The 21,311-nt window shown below is 44.2% G+C and overlaps 2 protein-coding genes across 5 annotated transcripts; one reads left to right on the top strand and one right to left on the bottom strand.

Annotated features, from left to right (window-relative positions):
* Positions 1–580: 580 nt before the first annotated feature.
* GPS1 (G protein pathway suppressor 1) lies at positions 581–12,538 on the bottom strand. 4 transcript variants are annotated; one of them, XM_030013002.2, is made up of 14 exons: positions 12,439–12,538; positions 10,002–10,094; positions 7,857–8,038; positions 6,503–6,667; positions 6,186–6,321; positions 5,944–6,021; positions 5,477–5,537; positions 4,990–5,075; positions 4,438–4,532; positions 3,210–3,315; positions 2,791–2,871; positions 2,526–2,663; positions 2,164–2,298; positions 581–1,402 (listed from the first exon to the last, which is right to left on the bottom strand). In XM_030013002.2, the coding sequence occupies exons 1-14, from the start codon at positions 12,469–12,471 to the stop codon at positions 1,328–1,330; spliced, it is 1,464 nt and encodes a 487-aa protein (XP_029868862.1). In that variant the 5' UTR covers positions 12,472–12,538; the 3' UTR covers positions 581–1,327. The 4 variants fall into 4 exon arrangements, with proteins under 4 accessions (XP_029868862.1, XP_040979280.1, XP_040979282.1 ...); XM_041123346.1 differs by lacking the exon at positions 12,439–12,538 and adding an exon at positions 12,072–12,178; XM_041123348.1 differs by lacking the exon at positions 12,439–12,538 and adding an exon at positions 11,690–11,857.
* A 65-nt stretch (positions 12,539–12,603) lies between these two features.
* Positions 12,604–21,115, top strand: RFNG (RFNG O-fucosylpeptide 3-beta-N-acetylglucosaminyltransferase). Its single transcript, XM_030013005.1, has 8 exons — positions 12,604–13,305; positions 14,165–14,213; positions 14,735–14,837; positions 15,224–15,377; positions 16,412–16,500; positions 16,591–16,756; positions 18,154–18,239; positions 18,467–21,115. The coding sequence occupies exons 1-8, from the start codon at positions 12,868–12,870 to the stop codon at positions 18,531–18,533; spliced, it is 1,152 nt and encodes a 383-aa protein (XP_029868865.1). The 5' UTR covers positions 12,604–12,867; the 3' UTR covers positions 18,534–21,115.
* The last annotated feature ends 196 nt before the right edge of the window (positions 21,116–21,311 follow it).

Raw genomic sequence — 21,311 nt, 5'->3', positions numbered from 1 at the left:
AGCTACATCTCCAACCAGATCAGAAAGCAAAATACAATGGCCTACAAAACATCATCAAGCTTAGCAAAAAATCTATGGCTTGAGATCAAAATACCTAAAACTCAACTTTAACACAAAACTCCAAATACTCAGAAACTTTTTAATCCTGCTGTTTAATGCACTAGATATAACAACTTATTTAAAAAAAAAAAAAAAAAAAAAAAAAAAAAAAAAAGCATTAACACATTAACAGTAACATCTGTAGTCAGTTGCCAGACCAGTCAGGGCTGGATCAAAATTCTTAGCTTGCCTTATGGATGAGATGGAATGCAAGGCTGCAGTGACTTCAGAAAATTCAGTGCATATCTCCTTTCATTAACACAGAACACGCACACACCTGGGCTGCCACCTTTAATCCCTTTATAAAAGGAAAAGCAGAATAAATGCACCTGGAGAGCGGGCACCTAGATTGGCTGCTTTCAGCTCTTCCACAGGACTTGAGTGGTATTTTATGGCATTTATCCATGCTACCAGAAGCAACTGTTGCACATGTTGCGAAACCATCACACACTATGGCAGTAAGACTGGACAAGCAGCAATATTTGCATGAAGTAGAGATTTACTGCTATGATAACACTGGACCCCAAAGCCAGGTCATGCACAAGTGGGAAACACATCAGGAAACAGGTCTTTAAAAACAGAGACCGGAGACAAAGAACCTGGATCCAGGTAAACATAACACCCTAAAATAAAGGCCTGTGACCAAATGCATGGAAGCAGTGCCATGTTTTCTGGTGTAGGTCAAAAATCATTACGAGTTTCTCAAAGGAAATCTCCTCTCCCATCAGAACTCTAGCTCCATAATTGAGAGCAATGCACTTGCAAGTTTATCTGGAATAAACAGAAAGCTCAGCATTGCTCAGAATCAAGGCAGTACTTTCAGGCCAGCGAAATTCATCTTAGATCACGCCTGTCCATTCAACTTCACACTAACTATTTTTGCAGCTTTGAAACAAGAAAACTAATAGCAGCTGAAAAACTCTCAAATCAGCATCTGTATGAATAACCTGACAGCTCTTTATGGAGCAGCGGAAGAAGGAGAATGAAGGAAGATGTTCTACCAAAACTGAAATGATGACCCATTGCAGGGATGCTGTTTTTAGAAAGAATTTCTTTTCAAGAACTGAAGTTATTGGAATATTCATATTATCCACCATCAGCCCTGACCCTCTCAATCCAAGCAAGAAGTGAGGGAGACAGGGACAGTTTGTGAAGCTCAGCAGTTAGTGGGTGAGACACTGGGTACAGTCCTGGAGGGACCATTTCTTTTGGTAGTGCACGAAGTTTTTCACATGTTGGTGCTCATCCTGGACTGGCTGTTAGCTGGAGTAAGCTCGCCTTGGCTACCTTCTCTCGGAGGAGACTGCAACAAGACCAAAACACATCCTAGTTAGTGATGTGTAAATATCCTCCAGAGCGCTTCCTGAGAGACCAAATGAAGTACAGGTGAAGCACAGCAGGATACCAGCAGGGGGAGAGCATACCCCCAACTCATATATAATGATGGCTTTGCAAAAGCTTTGTGTTTACAACTACTACAGTTACAGTTCACAAGAACTGTTCCTAAAAACGTCAAACCAGAACTTTTAAGCCACTCTTATTTGCTATGCACAAGGTGCTGCTGGCCCCAGAAGTTGAATCCTATCTGGCATTTAGTTATCACAGATTAATATACTATAGAATTTAATAGGTTCTGTGGCAGATGGCCTATCCTCCCTAAGGGCATTCTTTTGGAACTGCATCCTGGAAGGAATACTCCAAGCAATTCATGCATTTTTTACTTCCTCTACTAAAAAAAAAACCAAACTTACTTCAATCAATTTTTGTTTTGATAAGATAAAATATATGTGTATGAAGAATTAGTCGGAATGAATTAGTTAGAATCAACCCAAGCATATAAACTTCGAAGGACATTCTGCGTTGTACAAGCAGGTCAATGTATTGGCTAAAAAAGCTTGTTCCTTATATATTTAGTATTTACTATTGTAAGAATTTGTCCAGTCGTGAACACAATAAATCCATTCCCCTCCAGAATCTTCAATTCACCAACTTTTATATTTTGTTAAAAAAAAATAATTAAAAATCTTAATACTCTCTCAAAGTCCATGCTTAACATGCCCATACCTTGACATGTATCTGGTTGCGCAGGACTGCAGCTCGCAGGATCATAGCTTTGGCACGTCGCTGAAACTCTTTACCCATTAGTAAAGACTTTTCAAAAGTTGTGCTGCGCTGATCTACATCTCGAGCATAAAGAATCTGTAACCAATACAGAGAACTGTACACAGGAGCTATAACAGGTAAGCCCTTTCTGCACAAGGGAGCAAAGCTAAGGTATCACGGAGTCAAGAGTTTACACACAGATCAGCCTTCCTGAAAATACCAGTCACAACAGATGAATGCAACTTCAAAGTGTCCAAAGAATGGAGAGTTTCTACTCTTACTACATCTGTTCAGTCTATAATCTGTGGCTCAGATGCACTCACCTTACTGTGCGAGTCTATTCTGGCATTGATCAGTCCCTCCAGGATCAGCTGAGTAAGTTCATCTTCCAGAGCAGCCACTGTGGTATTAAAAGCAGTGGCCATCTTGCGCATGTCTGCCGACACATAGGGGCTGAAGTACTAGAAGAAGAAAATATTCAGTTGCCAAGCGTACTCCCCAGCCTCTGAAAAGCCACGGGAAAAGGAACTACAAAGACATGGCCTATCTCACTGTTCATCCACCTCTCAGGATTACAGGAACAATTACCTGGATAAGGGCACGATTTCGAATCTGGGTATAAAGTGTCCTGACATGAGGTGCAAGGTACATATCCAGCAGCAGGTTGTCCTGTGCAAAAAAAACCACATCAGAAGCTAAGAAGCAGCCTGGAAAAATGTATTGTTCCTATGTTCTGAAACATATGTGTATATACTTAAACCTTAAGGATACTACACTACAGCAAGACAATACCATAAAACAAGAATGAATAGAAGAACTAGCAATATATTTCAAAAATGTATCATTTCTCCTCACCCTCTACTGCTAAACTACTCCCATTCACCACGTCAACGAGACAGAAGACCTGAATGCTCTTAGTAGCTACTTTTAACTGTCACTGCTTCTCACAAAAGGCTAGGCAAAGGGAACTTTTAGGGTCTGTTGTGCACTGCTCCCCTGCAACTCACCTTCATCTCATCCAGCATCTTCAGGCATGAAGCATATTTAGATTCATAAAACTTGAAGATGATGTCACGAACCTGTGGCTCCAGCTCCAAAAACAATTTGAAGGAGCTACAGATGAAGATGGCAGTGATCAGACGTTGGAACCCACCACTTAAATACCCCACAACCCCATCACTCCAAGTTGCAAAGTTACAAAGTCTCACTATCATTTGAAGATTCCAAGAATTTACTCTCTAACAGACCAGATAGCCCATTTTCAGCAGGGCTGGGAGCCTGGAACACAGAGAGATGCAGCACAGCATCAGAGCTATGGCAAAGGAAGGCAAGAGACTTTTGAGAAAACAAGCAGTAGCAGTGTTTGTCCACAAAAAAAATGAGTGGGAATAGGTCAAAATCAGGATACACCACCAGAAAACATAGGCCACATCTGTGCATGCACTGTAGTCTGTGCTGGCCAGCTTTGTGTTCCCTTTCAAAGTACAGCCTTCACTAAGCACAGCATGCCATAAGTAGGTTAAGCATGCAACTTCCTCAGGAAAATAACCTATAATAAGTGTGGGAGATCTTTGGCATGCACACTCTCTCAGTGCTCTCCGAATTCTCCATCACAGATTTCCAAACCTTGGGATCTCACCCTATGAATCAGCCAATAAAAAAGTCAGAGTAACAACCCTTTTTCCACATCAATTTAAAATGAGTGCTTCCATACACTTAGCTGACAGGAATTCAGTATCATTGTAATTCAATCTATGACACACAAATGTCCATTTTCTTCCAAAGACTGTAATTCTCTTAACCTTGTATGTGTCATAGCTAGATTACACTGCAAGTTGTATTAATAATTATTAAATTGTATTAATATGATTAACGTACACCAGAACAAGTGGTAACATGAAGGCAAATTATCTTACAGCTGCCTTCTGTAGGGCTCTATCTCTCTGATTTAATATCTGATATGGACTGCTGATGGAGATAGAAAATTGGGCTATGTAGATGCTGGCTTTGACCTGGGTTGGAAACTTCCATTGTACTACGAAAATTTCAGCTCTGATTAACCACTGTGTTTTACACAGTGAAACGTCACTTAATGCTAAAGCCAAACTAAGGCTCAGTGATTCTTTCTCTCCTGTATGAGAAAGCTATTACTCCTGTCAGAATCCACTTTCAACCAAAGTCCCACATCCCAAAAGATGTCCAGTACGTACAAACTGCTCCCAAGGCATCACTTACCTGCTGGAGATAACATTTCGTTGCAGTTCCTGACGGTCAAAGGTAGCAAGGGCACAGAGACCACCATACACAGCCACATTGCTAGGAGATAACAGCTAGAGAGAGAGAAAGCCATCACTGACTACTAAAATGGCAGAAGGTTGGAATTAAGTATTCTATCCCAGGCCTTTCCTTCACGCAGTGAGATTAGTCCTTGTCAAATGCAGTGGAACCACTCAGCATGCTCTCAGGCATTCACCCAGAGCCTGAGTAGTGATGGTCCACTGCTAAGAGATCAGAAACCAATTCCAACAGCCAGTCTTTTGATTGAGCTACACAGATACACAAATCTCGCAGGTAATTCCTATGTGATCTAGAGTAGATCATTTAGAGAACCCAAAACCAGAGACTTTTTTAAAAAAACAAAACAAAAACCACAAAAACCCCACAGTTCACAGCCAAACTATACAGGAGTGCTGTGAGAATAACTACAATATGTGAATTTTACAACCTGATACTGAGAAGAATTACATCCCCTCCAACACCTGCACACAGCTCCCTCTTGGTCCTCACCTCAGGGAAATCACAGTGATCAAATGATGCCAACAAGAAGCACTTTGCTGCCTGTTTGTACTTCCGAGCAGCTAGTTCGGCCAAGCCTAGGAACCAGAAAAAGTTAGTTCTTTGTTTATGATAATATACAAATTAGGAGAAATTGCAAAATCTGGGGAGGAGGACAGGCCCCCACATGGTTGCTAGTGCCTTCACTACTGAAGTGAAATGTGACTCTCAGACAGTATCTAGCATCCTTTGAATGACGTTGACTCACACTGGCATCCTCTCTGAAGAAACTTAGGGAGAAAAAAGAAATGGCAAAAACAAGTCAGCAGTTCCATCTCATCGGCTTTATTAAATTTTGCGTTTCTGGTGAGAAACTACAAAGTCTGTCAAATCTGAGAGAAAAAAATAAACCAAGCACACACTGTTGTCATAGAGCCCTATGGACAGCTAACAGGCAGAAAGACCGGCAGACAATACAGAAGCTGAAGGATTCACTCACCTGCTGCACATTTCAGTTTGGTGAGAATTGCTTGTGTCTGGCTGTCTCTTTCTCCTCTTTGCTAAAGGATAAGAAAAAGCAGTAGTGAGCAAGCAGTATGAAAACCATTTTGATTACAACTGCCCTTGGGGTACTTCATCCTAATAAGTAACTTGCAAATCTCAGCAGCATGATAACTTCATCTTATTTGTCTTGGGAACTATGGCAAGAACTGAGGATGGGAAGTCTCTTGGTTTTTACCATGAGTCAGATTTCCTACACACATATCACGGGAGAAAAGCAACAACAAATCTCAAAAGAAATACTACAGCAGCCAAGGAGGCTGGATCAGAGGAAGAAAGGACTGCAAGAAGAAGGGAATCTTATAGGGACCAAGTCATGACGGGGGAAAGGAATAAATAGTTTTACAAATTTTGGAGACAGAAAACAAAGGGAAAACTCATGCAAGTTAAAAAGCAGGACCTTACTTCTGCAATTTCTGGTGTAGACTCAGCCTTGCTTACATAGCTCAGAACATGAGACCAATTCTGGAGGTAGACACTGACCTGTAGAGAGCCAGAAACAGTGTAGAATAGGCATGGATAAGTGGTGTTACTTAGATAAGCGGTATCCTTGCAGACACAAGAGGTATAATCAGAGCAAAGTACAGGTGGACTTTACAGCGGATACCAGAAAGACACCAAGTACCATTTCTTGCAAACCTTCCTACCTTGATGACATTGAGACACATGTTGATAACATGTTTAGCACTGGTACAGTAATCACGGGCTCGCGAGTAACATTTGAGAGCGTTGCTGAGGTCCCCACAGTCAAGGTAATGATCACCTAAGTCATCATGGCCTCTCCTGGAGCACAGGAATTAAAATACCAATTAACTGTGTGCTCAGAAAGCGACACAGTCAGTTTATTCCAAACAAGTAACTCAACACACTGACCTAAGGCACTGAATGCAGCTGACATCCTGTGTTAGGTGCCTGGAGGAGCAAAATGCTCTTCCTTGCTCCAGCAGAGCCTTCTGCATCTCACCTGATACTCTCCTTGATGGAGTTCCCTTTGTAATTTTTCAGATCTGTGTCGAGTTTCTCCAGTTTAAGAAGAGCTTTTTTGCGTGTAGCTTCAACCCAAGCTGTGTCAAGAGGAGGGGGTTCAATTCCACTATCAGGGACAGCATCAGGTGTATTCTGCAGTTCTCTGAAATGAAAGAGTTTGAACGGGGCTGTTATGCTGCAAACTTTTCAAAACAGAGGTCTGCTAAGTACCCAGCACTGTTACCCTAACAAACAGTACTGCATACACAAAATAGACGAAAGAGAAAATGAGGATGGTGCGGAAAAAAGACTGCTAAGATTTCCAGTGAAAACAGCAACATAAGCATCACAGATATTTACAAATTCTTCTCAAAATTATCGTAACGATCTTTCACAGGTATTTTATTAACAAGCAAGTCATTGCTAATTTTAAAGAAACAACCTGCTCTATAAATCAGTTGAAAGCAAGTTAGTAACAGTGCTGCAATGAGTTATTACATTCTATGAAATTATTTAATGACTCTAAAGAGTCATTGAATCCCATCAAACATCTCTGTATGGGACACAGCGTGCACATGTTTACAAGTTCTCTCCCCAGCTATGTTGCAATGGCTTGATAACAAAGCTACACTGCACAGATACTATGCAACTTCTTTTTCCATCCAGCTCAGATCAACATATCTACTTGCGCTGAACTCACTTTCCACAATCTTAAACAGAAAAACATGTTCTGAGTTTTTTGGGGGGATTGCTTGTTTGTTTGGTTTTTTACCAACAGTCCTTTTCACATATAAGAAAGCAATGAACATACTGTGACACACATGGTAAAGACTCCCAGGGCAAAACAGACAAGAAATCAACAAATACGCATAGCAACAAAAATAATGCAAAGACAGGAAGTGTGGATGGATAAGTGAAGTATCAAAGGCTACCCTTAACAGCAAACCTGGGCGGGGGGGGGGGCGGGGAGGGAACCAAACCAAACCAAACCAAGGCAGTTAGATAGGGTTTTAATTTATGAACACAAGAGCATGTAGAAAAGGCTTCATCTCCGTAACCTACCTAAGGAAAGATAACTGTGTTCATTAATATTTCAAGCATTTGCAAGGACTAAACTGTCCTCGATATCTACCTATAGCCTTTTAAAACACTAACACTTCAGAACGAGATAATGTCTTCTGCGTTTAATCTTTTAAAAAAGCATGAGACCTTAGGCCTGCACACACACATTTCACTGCTATCAAATTCTAAAGGCAAAGACAATTTGCTAGTATTACATGCAAAGTCCCCCATTGTGGCACACCAGTCTTAAGTAAAAAAAAGCTCCCAAGGTTCCCATGATCTCTTAGTACCTGGTGGCCTCAGACAGCTTTCTGTGGATTTCTTCATACACATCAACATTGAAAGTTCTCTGGACAAATGACAGTGCCATCTTGAGAGCTTCCACCCGCAGCTGTGGGCAGTGATCAGCAATGAACTGCAGCCGCTCAATTCGCATCAGACCACTGTAGCTGGACGCATACTGCTCCAAATCCTGCAAACAAAACTTTGTCTTAGAAAGCGAAGATGGCAACACTAAATCAGGCTACTACATTGTGACCAGCACAGGTTTTCCTGCAGTCCTGACCCCTTCACAGAGGGCAACTGACTCAGACAAATAAAAAATCAGGTAAGATTATTCCATTTCTGCTTTCTTCAAACGTTAGTAATTTCCTCAGAAATATACAGTACATTACAATTCATCTTTTTTTATTTCAGTTCTGATGCTGTCCATTAAGGATAATCAGCTCACCCACTCTAAGCATCAGTTATATCACCTGTTAATAATTTTGTCAAGATTCCATCATTTGAGCTGAAGTTTCCTAAACCAGACAACCATTACAGATGTAGTTTTTCCTTGAAAAATAGTTTCCATATGACAATTGCATTCTTTTGCTCATACTACTTTCTTAAAACATCTCCTTTGAGAACAAATGGGGTCTCTTATTCTTGAGGAAGGATCTGAGGTTTAAATTCTGAATGCTTAACAGATGTTAAGCCTTGGGGTGGGCAGGGGAGAAGAGGAGCACAAAACATCTAGTAAAAGATATGATATGGCATTGCAGGGAGATTTCCTAAAAACAGAAGTACACATGCTAACAACCATAGCAGAATGTTCAGGGCAAAGTCAAGCATTCAGGCAGTAGGAAACACTAGATTCAGGTTGCCCATCCACATTTAATATGCATCCTATGTCATGTCTGACTCCCTCACCCCTGTATGTCTAAATTAAGATACTGCTATAGACGTTACAGTAGCATTTTCTAACATGACTCTTGCCTGATTCAGTGCAAGAATGATCTTGCTCTGAGACTGAAACAGAACTGTGTGCACTGAAAATTTGCATTTAGGATTCCTGCTTATTTGCTACAGAACTTGAAAAATAAAAAGGCAGGAGCATTGTTTCTTCCACAGTTTCATGCCTGATGGTGCACAATACTCCTGAAATCACCGAGTAATTTCACTTTACTCCTCAGCTCTTTGAATGTCAAAGGGGAATTATGGTCCTTCACATCAGTTATGGTGAAAAGAAAATCACTAATTTTTGTGGAACACAGATGCTATAGTAATAACAGACGTAAAGGTCACAACATAACTGCTTCATCACTCTAGCTTCAGAACGGAATTGAAATGCAATGAAATCAAACAAGGTATCAGGTCATACACTGAAAAATACAAAAACAACAAAAAACCAAAACCAACCAACCAACCAAAAAAAAAAAAAAAAAAAAAAAGAGGGCTGTGCAGTAAACAGTGAATAACCATGTGACAACTGTTATAAGGCACAGGGACAAGAGGAACAAATTAAAGCTTCAGAGGTTATGGGAGATCCAAGGCTTCCTAACTGAATGCTTTATTTTGCAATTTTAATGTTGCTTTAACTTTTTCCAATTAACATTTTTGTTCTCTTCTGCAACACCCATCTCTCCCTATTACAGAGCTGATACATAAAAATTGGTCAAAATCTCAAACCATTAACTAAAAATCGAAGAAACTGATATAAGCAAATACAGCCTTTTATAACTCTACAGCTCTGTGGGTTTTAGCCAGTCTCCAGAGGACCAAACAATGAAAGAATTCTATCCTAATTATATACTTAAAGCACCTGAGCCTTGCTCCTCAAAGAACAAGCCTCAAAATAAAGGAATGATGTCTCTGTAAGTAATCAGAGATGTACCAAACTATTTCAGAATGGAAACTGTGTCAAACAGGCAGCTCGCAGCAAGTCACAAAACAGCAATTCCTCCTTCACCTCGGAAGGTGCAGTAGAGGTCAGTACATGACAAGGAGCTACAGAAGAGGTCACTGCTATTCTTACCCCACCTTGCTTTGTAGATAATCTATTAATCTCTAAGTAACAATTTGACAAGGAGTAAAATGAGGGAGTTTTTCAAAAACCTTAAAGGAAGAGGCCATCCCCAAGAAATGTAATCCACTAGCCCTCAACCAGCACATACCAGAGTGGGGTTCTCCACCACATAGTTGATATCAGGTGCATTTTGCTGATCTTCTTGTGGATCCACGTCAATCTGCATGGGTTCTACTGCACCCTAGAATAGCAAAATGAGGTCAAAAGTAGCTTACTACATTTGAGCAGGAAACAACTATGTGATTCAATCTATTAAGGACTCGCTTAAATACACATTAACTTTTAAAAATGAAAAAACACTCCTCAGTCTTTAGACACGTTTAGGATTTTTCTCTAGCAACACCACTACTCAGCATGATGCTTTGTCTAAATCAAGCAGCACAGCATTCGCACAGAGTGTTTTATTTTGCTTGGCAGATTATCAAGCAAGAAAGTGAAGGGGTCAATAAATCTGATTGTACAAAGTATCTCAGGCATGCATCCTAAATTCCAAGTGACATTTCCATTTCTCTTCCTTGGGCAAGAGCAGGCATTAACACTCAGTTCAAGAAGCTCCAAAACTAAAAAAGTACCCCAAAAATTCACCAGAACCTTTCAAAGCTGCTTTAATGCTTAAGGGGGGGGGGGGGGGGGGGGGGGGGGGGGGCCAGGGGGAGAAGACAACAACTGTTACACTTTTTTAAAGCATTAAAAAATGTAAAGAACAGAATCCAGAATGGTAACTCCACAATCTCTAATAAATACTGGGGAAAAATTTATCTGCACTGCAAAAATTTACCATCACTTGAGCTATCCTACTGTAGTTATCCGAGTCCAACTGTTTAGGTAGATTCCCTTGTGCAGGAACAACAGAATTTTATCCTCCCAGTATATCTTGCACTGCTTTGAACCACATAAGGAATCATACCAGTACAGTGACCTCAGTACAACTGCATCAATACAATAACTGTGCATGTTCCCATTTAAGACCAACCTACTATGCAGTCCCACAAACAAAACTGGTATGCTATCACAAAATTCTTTTCCTCCTCCTAGTCAGAAGCATGCTGAACATTCCCCATAGTTATTACTCGTTTAAACTCAGGAAAACCAAGCTGAACGCGAATGTTTTCTTATAGAATGCTGAATATGTGCAGATATTACCACAAGCAACACCTGATTTGGGGTAAATTGCATGAGTGGACCTTACAAAGGACAAAAATGCCAACCACCTTGCCCCCACCAACACCAAATTATTTCTGTTTTTATTGATTTTGCTGTGTTTGCATGAAGGAAAGGGAGGGAGGGTGCAAAGGAGAGTTTGATTGTCCAGATCACCACTCAGGAAAACTGTACATAAAAACATTTAAGTCACCACACATTGAGACCATTACTTTTTCCATTTTTCTCTACCTTATCTCTTTTCTTGTATCACTAAGTGTCAGGACTGCTTTTTTTTTTACCCTGTGTTTGCCTACCAAAGTAAAAACCTGATAGAGACTCCTTAGAAATCAGCATTACAGAAACAAACAGTAACTCCAGCCGGTGGAACAGAATGATTTGTGTCCTGCCACACTGGTAGGCTGTACTCTGCATTTCTCTCTTAACTCCCAGACAAGGAAAACCACAAGTAGGCTGGAAGTCCCACTAGGACACACAAACTCAGACATTTTCAAGCTAACTCTTTATTTTGGAAGGAAAATGCGAAGTTTACTTAAGAACTACTCGCAAAGCAAAAAAATAATGCTCACTCCCCAAGATTTTCTGAGCCCAGAAGGGCGCCCTGTTGGAAGGTACCTCATAAGGCCTCATACAAGCTGATAAGCTGGCACTCAAGCTGAAGTCTCTTGCTGTACTCGGGAGGAAGAGGCATGACCTACTGCTGGAGGGGGTGCAGTACAGCTCTGTCACTGATGAAGAAGCTGAGCTGGATGCTGAACTATCCCTCATCCTGTCCTGACTTTCCGCACCCCTGCGCCCTGACAGAGAACTTGCCGGCTGCTAAAGGGAATAAAGACAGTTAACTACGAAAGGGATCGCCTGTGCGGTCACCGAGGGTCCAGGCTCGGTACACCGACCCCCTCTGGGCTCCTGCGGCTCCCCCCCCCCCGCACTGCAGACTCACAGTTTCTCTTCGTCCGCCACCTCATCGCACCCTCCTCTGCTACCCAAGCCCTACCTACGGCACCTCCAACGCGAAAATCGAGCAAGGGGCCCGCTGCAGCGGCGGGGACGCCACGGGCGCCGGGGGACGCTCGGCTGGGCGCCGCTCCTCGCCAACGGCGGCGGAAGCGACACAGACAGACCCGGCGGAAGGGCGAGCGAGGGCCCAGGGCCGGCCAAGAGCGGCTCCCCGTCCCGCGAGGGAGCCGCGGGGCCGAAGGGGAAGGCCGCGCCGCGCCACCCGGAGGCCGCGACAGGGCCGGGCCGGGGCGCGCCGTCGGACACCGCGCGGGAGGGGGGAGGGACGCCGGGCGCGGCGGCGGCGGCAGCAGCCCCCAGCGGGATGGCGCTGCCGGGGGCGGCGGGAGGCGGTTGCCCCGTACCTGCAAGTTAAAGACCTGGACGGGCAGCGGCATCCTTCCCCTCACGGCCGCCACTTCCGGCCGACCTCCCCGCCTCTCCCTTCGGCTCGGCTTCCACTTCCGGGTGGCGCGCCGCAGCCAGACGGCATCCGACAGGTGAAGCCCTTAAAGGGGCCGCGGCCCGCCTCGCCCCTCCCGCTGGCCTTCCCCCGCGGGCCAGCGCGGCCTGGGGTGCCCGGCGCTCCCCTCCGCCGGCCGCGGGGGCCGCCGCCACCGCCTCCTCCCGGAGCGTGGCGGCCGCCTGGCCTGGGCCGGCCGCTGCCGCGGGGGGGGGCGGCCGGCCGGGCTCCCGGCGCCGGCCCGCCCGGAGCTGCTGCCGCCGCCGCCGCCGCTCGCCCGCGGGGCCATGAGGCGGCCGCGCAGCGTGGCGGGGGCCCGCGGGGCTGCAGCATGAGCGGCTCCTGCCTGGGGCTTCGCAAGGCCTGCTTCCTGCTGTCCGTCAGCGCCGCCGCCCTCCTCCTCCTCCTGCTGCCGCGGGGGCAGCCCCCCGCCGCGCCCCGCCGTCGCCCGCCGCCCGCCGCCGGGCCTAGCGGGCCCACGCCGCAGCGGGCGGGCCCCGGGGGGAGCGGCGTGCCCGGTACGCGGGCGGGCTCTCGCGGGGAGCCGGGCGGCGGGCCGGGGGCCGGGGCCGGGGCGGGCGGCCGGGGCGGAGGCCTCGCTGACAGCCCGCAGCCTGCGCGGAAGGGCCGCCTCGGGGCGGCCGGGGGCTCGGGCAGGGAGAGCCTGGAGCTGAAGGACATCTTCATCGCGGTGAAGACCACGAGGAAGTACCACAGGAGCCGGCTGGACTTGCTCCTCCAAACCTGGATCTCCCGGGCGAGGGGACAGGTGAGGCTTCGCTAGCGGGGGCGGGTGGGCGGCCGCAGCCTCGGCCCTCCGGTTTCCCGGGCAGCCGCTGCGCTTTCTCGCCGTTTTTTCCTTGCCTGCGTTAAAAAGGGCTTTCCTTGTGAGACCGAGGAAGGTCGTCTTACCCGAGTAGTTCGTCTGAACCTTTCTCCAAAAGAGTTCGTTGTTGATTGCGCTAACTGCTTGCAATCTGGGATCGGTGGTCCAAGCAGAAGCGGTTTGCTGACCTTTGTGTGGCTGTGGAAAATACTACGTGATAGCAAAAGATCCCTAGTGCCAATGCATCCAAGCCGGTATTGTGGACTGAGTAGTTCAGCGGCTTAGGTTTTTCTATAGAACAATGTAGAATTTGTTCCCTTGTTCGGGAATTTCAGTCCATCCAAGCATATTAACACAATTTTGTCCAGCAGTTGGGAGAAGACAGTGTTACCACCTGGCACTTTCCACCTTGCCTTTCATTCTTTCCTTTCGGCTTCCTTAACAGCTGTGGATGACTCCTTGCCAGAGAGAGGAGATGAAGTTGCAGAGGGAGGTTCTACCAAAAAAGACAGTCATTCCTATCTGGAAATTGGTTGTCTGTACCCTGAGATGAGGGGATTAAAATCTTGGATGCTTTACTGAAATGAGGCTCTTCTGGTTTGCAATGCAAATGCTTATCAAATAAGGCAAGGGCTGAAGTTGCTGGGGTTCTCTCCCCCACCACTCCCTGCCCCACTCCCAATGGCTACTGTGAAATAAACTAACAAGACAAAGCATTCAGAATTCTGACTGCAACTGAACAGAGTTTAAATTAGTTTCTGAAGTTCTCAAATGTGGACACACCATTTTTTGTCTCCCACAGACGTTCATATTCACGGACTGGGAGGATCGGGAGCTACGCCTGAAAGCAGGTAAGCTGTGTAGCATAGGTGCATGCTGTCTGTTGTAACTGAGTTTTGTTTCTGTCATACTTTCCCTAGAAGTCCTTATTTCATGCTGTACAAGCAATTAGGGAAGTTAAGATGGAGAAAATGGAGAAAACTTCTCCTTTCACAGGAGAATATGCTGTTCCTACTTACCACCTGGACAAGATGCCTGGAACTTCCTGAATACTGGGTTCACCTTTGCACCCACTTCCTTCCTGTTAGTAAGCTTAAGTCTCTCTGGTCCAAAGTTATATTAGGCATTTCCTTTGCATACAGTCTCATGGCACTATTTATATACCCTGCACTCACGCATTTTTAGGTACTCTACAGCTTGCATGCCATATGCATAACCCATGAGCCCTGCTTGTCCTGCAGTTTACTCTCCATGTGTGCACCATATGCACTTCAGATGTACGGTATTAGTGCCAAATGTGCACTTCTTTTGTAGTCTTTTTTGGACTACACATGCTTCTCAAGCCTGAAAGAGCTGATCTTTATTTTTCTAGGGGATCATATGATCAACACCAACTGTTCTGCTGTCCATACACGGCAAGCTCTCTGCTGCAAGATGTCTGTGGAATATGATAAATTCCTGGAATCTGGGCAAAAGTAGGTGAAACATGTTGTTCTGATTGACTTTGTTTCTTCCAGTTCTGTGTTCACAGGAAACTTGAGTAACTTTCTCTGTTCCAGTAAGGAATGCAGTATTAGCTAAAATGTGGTGGTGAGCACAGGGAAGGGAGCACAGCATGAAGCAATGCTTATAAACAAGCATCATCTGAAAGGTGGAAAGGATGACGATCTAAAGGGCGTTATTAATTTCAGCCTCTTTCCAGAATTAGGATCTGTGGGTGCTTTCAGCTTCCAAATTCTGTAATTCAGGACAATGGGAAATACTTTCTGCTCCAAGCCTAAAAGCCTAAGACTCAGCTGTAAACCTATAACTCATTTCTTTGTTACTGCTCTGCAGTTACTTTATTTTGTTTTGTTTGAAGATGGTTTTGCCATGTGGACGATGACAACTATGTGAACCCTCGGACTCTCCTGCGTCTCTTATCTGCCTTCTCACACAGCCAGGATGTCTATGTGGGGCGACCGAGTCTGGACCATCCCATTGAAGCAGCTGACCATGTCCAAAGTGATGGTTCAGTAAGCAAACTGTGCAGTTAGTCTGAGAGACATCCTGACCTTCTAGGCTTTTAAAACCTTGGGAGTTCATAGGATTCCCCCATAAAAACAAGTGATTTAATCTGCAGGCAATAAACCTGGCACTGGTCATTTTCAGCGTCAGGGTGCTGGGTTAAATGAATCTTTGATCTGACCTCATATGCATATGTACAAGAGAGTTTGTCTCCTGGGTGGATGTCTGTTTCTCTTCCTTTACTCATATATGTTGGTGATCTCCCTCACACTGAGGTGAGTAGGGCCTCCCCACCTTGACTCTTTCTTTTCCTTTAGTGTTTTTGGGGGCAGTGTTCCTTGTTTTAGGGTTTTGGGGTTTGGGTTGGAGTTTGGGGTTTTTTTGTTTGTTTAGAGAGCAGTATCACATTGTCATCATCTTGAACCAACATCAGATGGGTGACAGAGGCTCTCTGAGTATGTAAGGCATTTCCAATACTGAGTGGTTACTAGGTTTCCAAGAAGTGGAAGCAAACATCTCAGTCACAAGGTACATGTGCTAAAGGACAAGTCCTCACCACGTCACCTATGCTGACAGGCCTAAAGATAAATCAATCCACTGGCCAGAAAGTCAGTTACAAAGCAGGTTGTTAGGGAAGGCTCTGCACAACAAAATAGCCTCCTTGGACATGGAGCCAAGTGACTAATGGACCACCTTTGATTTCCTCAGGAACACTGAGCTGGCTGTGACCCTTGGCTAGAGTGACCAGGGGACAGATGGAATTGGGTGGGACTTAGGTGTAGTTTCCCATTTCATGTGTGCTACTTCAGTTGTGCTAACTTGATGGTTCACCTGCTGTCAGTTCCAGGATAGAGTTTCATTTGAGGGAACAGCTAGCTGGGCTTTCAGCAGCCTAAAGAAGCAGGAATTAATCTGTAGTCTCGTTCTGACTCAAGTGCAGTATGTGATATTTAGTAAAACCTCAAGTTCCCTTCCCTGCCCAGCCAAATGGAGAAAGCTGATTATTAGTAACTACTGTGTGTTTTTTCTTGTTGCTCTTCAGAAGACAACCGTGAAATTCTGGTTTGCCACAGGTGGAGCAGGGTTCTGTATCAGCAGAGGTCTTGCCCTGAAGATGAGTCCCTGGGCCAGGTAAACACTGTTCCTAGCAGAGCTCCATCAATATGTGTTTGGTAGGCTTTAAGGCATATTTCTTCTTGTCTCCTATGCTCTGTCTCACAGCCTGGGTAATTTCATCAGTACTGCAGAAAGAGTGCGTCTTCCTGATGACTGCACTATTGGCTACATCATTGAAGGGCTGCTGGAGGTAAAGCTGCTGCACAGCCCGTTGTTCCATTCCCATCTGGAAAATCTGCAGAGGCTACAAGGCGAGTCTGTGCTGCAGCAGGTAGGGCTAAGCCTCATGTCCTGTTCTTATAATTACACCTCAACCTGATTGGACAGAATACCTCTCCCTAGACTTAGCACTCTTCAGCAAAGAAGGATGTCTACAGACTCGCTCAGAGCTGTGTCCTGTCCAATTCCTTCATTTAGGTAAAAAGCATACTTTCACCCTAGCCAATTAGGTCATATAGCTGTCCTCTCCTTTGGGGATGCATTCTGCTACATTAAGCCTAAATACGGTGTTCCCCATCTCCTCCTAAACTCTGACTTCCCATGAGTCACAGTAGCAGCAAGTGTAGAAGGAGGCAATATTTAGTTTGCCTGCCATGTAAGAAAGTGTTTCTGTCTTTGCCTAACAAAGTCTCAGTCTTAATTCACGCTGTTCAAAAAGACTAGTGTTGCAGCTATAGCAAGTACCTCTTCAATAAGTAAGACATAATTAAATGTTTGATCATTTTCAAGAATAACTTATCTGAATCTCAAGAAACTTAATCAGTCTTTCTTCCAGAAAAATCAAGTAGTTTTTTAATTGCTGGGATGGCTTTTTACTCATGGGCAGTAGATGGAGCTATAAGGCTATCCAGAAGCTTTGTCTGCCTCTTACTGTTTGGCACCATGAAAAAACGAGAGTGCGGTTTTGCCCCTACAAACTGCTTGGTTATATTTTCCTGGCAATTGTATTAGGCAGCAGAAATGTTCACTTGGGGCCAAATTCCAGCGTGATGTAATCTCCCTCGTGGTAGTGAATTTAACTGTAGGCTGAATACAGCCTTCCATTGGTGATCGTTGTTTCCCTGAGACTGTAACAGCTAACCCAAAATCCAGGAAATCTACAGTTAGAAAGAAAAATATAAGTCGTCTTGTACCTGGCACCTGAAATTTCTTCATACAGTGCTTGTGTGGAAGAATAGCACTGAATTGGAGTTCCAGAGATCTAAATTTTGTTGCCAGGTTTGTCACATGGCAGTTCTTTTTACGGCATTTAACATCCAAATGTTTCTGTTTTCCCTCTGTGCTAAGACACTACTATTGCAGGCTTCAGGCAGTGTCTGGTGAGGATGAACATATGTTATTTAGTGAAAGGACAGACATTAGCAGGATTAATGCCCTTACAAAGCTTACAGTTGTAACTCATCTCGTCCTTCAGGGCGACGCAGCTTTCACCTCCTTTGTTTATTCTCCCAGATTGCCTTTAGATGAGCAGTGGTCCATTTGATAGCTACCATTCAGTGCCAGTATTGCTTATGTCAAAACTAACCACTGTTTTTCAAATGTAATCCACTGATCAGATTAGACAGGATCCTTGGAGTCTTTCTTCATACCTCATTAATAATCCTGCTATCCCCACTCTGTTTTTCTGCATTAGTGTTACAATTTCTGAATATTTATTTGCTTTTACAGGTAACCCTAAGTTATGGGGACCCTGAGAACAAACACAATGTTGTGAGTGTGGGAGGAGTGTTTGGCCTTCAGCAAGATCCAACCCGGTGAGTGTCCGCTTCCAAAACAAGATCTCCCTGCCTTGTTCATGTTTATCAACTGTAAGATGATCAAACCTGCTAATGGGGTTATTTTCTCATGTCTGCTCTTGTTGCTGTGCCAAAGGCAGGTAGACCCACCCTCTCTGCTCTATTAGACTGCTGCACATTCAATGCTAGTACGTTCCTTGTATGGAGAATTCCAATCTAATGTTTTCATTTTTTTTCCTTCATAGATTTAAGTCTGTCCATTGTCTGCTCTATCCTGACACTATTTGGTGCCCTGCTAAGAAGATGTCATAATTCTTGACCAGTCATTGACACCTGTATCTCACCTAGTTTGCATAAGACAGGAGTTGTGGTGGACTTTTTGGTGGTTCTTTTTCTCTTCTTCTGGGAGACAACCAGAGGTATCTACGAAGGAGGTAGATAGATAGACTCTATTTACAAAAGCAAGAAGGTGTGGTTTGTTCAGCTGCAGCCAGGGACGTTCCAAGAAGAGTCCTTCTTCTTTTGTCCAGTGGCTCTTCGTATAATGACTACAGTCATACGTGTACAAGTCACTTCATACTTCTGTCTGATGTCATGTGAATCTGTGCCTGGACACATCCTGGGCAAATGCAGTACTTGGAATGATAGCATTCTTACTACTGTTAAGGGCTTGTAGAGGCCATTGTCTTGAAGCTGGAGTGCTACAGCAGACTGTAGTCCCCATGGTGACAAGAGAGTGGAAGTTTTCACTCATCTCTCTTGGGAACAGAATTACTTAAGAGCTTCTGTAGCCTGCCATATTAAAATTCCACCTGTGCGCCAGAACAGGGTCTGTTCATAAACACCAGAAATCCTGGAATCACTAGGGTAAACAAGGCTGAAAGCCTTTGTCATGGGAAAACCCTGTGTAAGGGTAAGCTTACTCAGGGCTGGATAAGAGTTGCTTACAGTGCACATTCTCCCCTCTAGTCCATATGTACCTCCCATGGAGGTGATTGTCAGACTTGGCTCTTTTACCAGCTGAATTGCAGTGGTTGTTGATTATGATGGTGGTCTGCCAGGTCCAAGACTATTCCCTTGATATTTGATACTGAAGAAATATTTGCCAGACTAGATGGTAATCGTTTCTCCTGCTTTGCCCACAGCAGGTTGTATGAGCTAGAGCATGCTCAATGGCCGATGAAACACGCCCTGTTTCTGAAGTTGTGCTGTATCTTTTGCTGTCTGTGAGGGAGGAGGAATGCTAGATACCTGTAATGCCCTGAGGAAGTTTTTGATGGTATCATTTGAGGACCTTTGATTGTATGACTCTGGTTACTCCACTTCAGCTTCTTCAGATAATCTTTTGATTACCTTAAGGTCTAGATCAGTGTTTATTTTTACTCTGCTTCTTAACGTTTCAATAAATAGTTCATGCAATCACTAAAAGGAGACTGCACACTACACAAAGGCAGCAGAAGTTTAATGCTGTAGCAGTATCACCTGCTGCTGCTTTTTTAAAAAAGTAAGCTTAATTTTGAAAGTGGAAGAAATGGGGCTCTGTATTTTTACCTTTCTGTTAGCCCAAACTTTGGCCATGTGCAATCCCTACCTGACAGGAAGAATAGCATAAAAAATGAATTTGCAAAACCACTGTTTACTCTCACAAACTCTTCAGAAAATACTTGCTGGTTTAGTGCTAGAGTCTGAGGCTGAATTAAGGGGAGAATAATAGAATGACGTTGTATAACCTGGAACAATGATTAACGGCTAGAATGTGGAGCGAGCAAAAATTTCAGATTTCTAAACAGCTGTGCTGAGCTGTACTGTGGACTTCAGCTGGTTGCTTAACTTCCTGCCGTTTGAAAAGTGGTATAACGTAGGCAAATGCCTGCAGTGTATTCAAGTATGAAACAGCAGAGGTGTCAGCCTCCTGAAATACACTTCCCTGCACTCCTTATTTTTAACACAAACCTTTCACCATTTACCTGGGTATATTGTCCCCTCTACCTGGGTATATTGTCCCCTCTGCATGATTTTAGTTAATTCCACTGAGGAGCAAACAAGCTGCTATTTGCTACAGTCCTGCAGCTCATTCTTAAATTTCTCCTTTCCTTCATGTCTACTAAGGTGACTGTGAGGTATGGAAATAAGAGTGCTGCAGGGAATTGGATCAAAGTCCAGCTAGCACGGTGGCTGTTCCATAACAGGTACACCTGTAACACTGACAGCCTGTTACAGAAAACAGAGGAGGACTTGCAGAATAGTAGGTTGTGGCATGTTCTACCTCTTTATTAGGTCTTCTGCTCACTAGAACTGAGGTGTCCTAGGGTTTAATGATTTGTCATTAATAGTGCTGGAGACTCGTGATATCTATATAAATACTTTTTTTTTTTTTTAAACACTTGTTAGGTTCTTGTTTTCAACCTGTAGCAGTAAGCTGTGAAGCTTCATTAGCTCTTGATGAGATTTTTGTCTTCAAACACTGATTCTGAACACTTCTGGTGGAGCTTTTCTTCCTCTTCCACTGGTAGCACCCTCTTGTAAGATATCACAGACAACATGGATGGGGTAGTGATTATGTGGCAAACTGCTGTTCAAAAATGACACCACTTCATATGGATGGCAGCAAAACTGAGTAGTAGAAGTATCACGCTGTAGTTGCTGGTCACCCTAAACAAGGTGTGCCAAAGAGGCAGCATACTTTTAAGCTGGTAGGGTGTTCACTAAACTGAAAAAAGGACCACATTCTCCTGCATGGCAATACAGGACTGTTCAATGGGGTCGAGCTTCTTTTAAGGTTTCTTGTGTTGACAATACAGTAGGCTGTGTGGCTATATCAGGATGCAGCTTTTTAATCAAACTACTGTTTCATACAAAAGTGATTCTACAAAATAAATATTTAATATGCCAAAGGCTGTGTTTTGTCACATTTCTTGACACATTCTCTACACCAAAAATGGACCATAAACCCTGTAATCTGGAAAACTACAGCTTCCTGGCCCTTGTGATGCCAAATGGCCAAAAAGCATCTGAGTGAGATGACTTGGATGTGCAGAGGAACAAACATGGATGAGAAGAATCCTTGCAGATGATGATTAACAAAGTAAA

This window comes from Aquila chrysaetos, chromosome 5 (genome assembly GCF_900496995.4).
Source record: "Aquila chrysaetos chrysaetos chromosome 5, bAquChr1.4, whole genome shotgun sequence".
Classification (NCBI taxonomy): domain Eukaryota; kingdom Metazoa; phylum Chordata; class Aves; order Accipitriformes; family Accipitridae; genus Aquila; species Aquila chrysaetos.
The sequence above is the reverse complement of the archived record's forward strand: the minus strand, read 5'-3'. Positions and strand labels throughout refer to the sequence as shown.

Bases quoted from the DNA above. Each gene is read 5' to 3' on its own strand.
- GPS1 (XM_041123348.1), bottom strand. From the start codon at position 11,842: ATGAGGGATAGTTCAGCATCCAGCTCAGCTTCTTCATCAGTGACAGAG. The intron at 8,039-10,001 runs GTATGTGCTGGT...TTTTGTTTGCAG, and splicing joins TGGTGGAGAACCCCACTCTG to GATTTGGAGCAGTATGCGTC. The intron at 6,668-7,856 runs GTACTAAGAGAT...CTTTCATTTCAG, and splicing joins AAGCTGTCTGAGGCCACCAG to AGAACTGCAGAATACACCTG.
- RFNG (XM_030013005.1), top strand. From the start codon at position 12,868: ATGAGCGGCTCCTGCCTGGGGCTTCGCAAGGCCTGCTTCCTGCTGTCC. The intron at 14,214-14,734 runs GTAAGCTGTGTA...TTATTTTTCTAG, and splicing joins GGAGCTACGCCTGAAAGCAG to GGGATCATATGATCAACACC. The intron at 16,757-18,153 runs GTAGGGCTAAGC...TTGCTTTTACAG, and splicing joins GCGAGTCTGTGCTGCAGCAG to GTAACCCTAAGTTATGGGGA.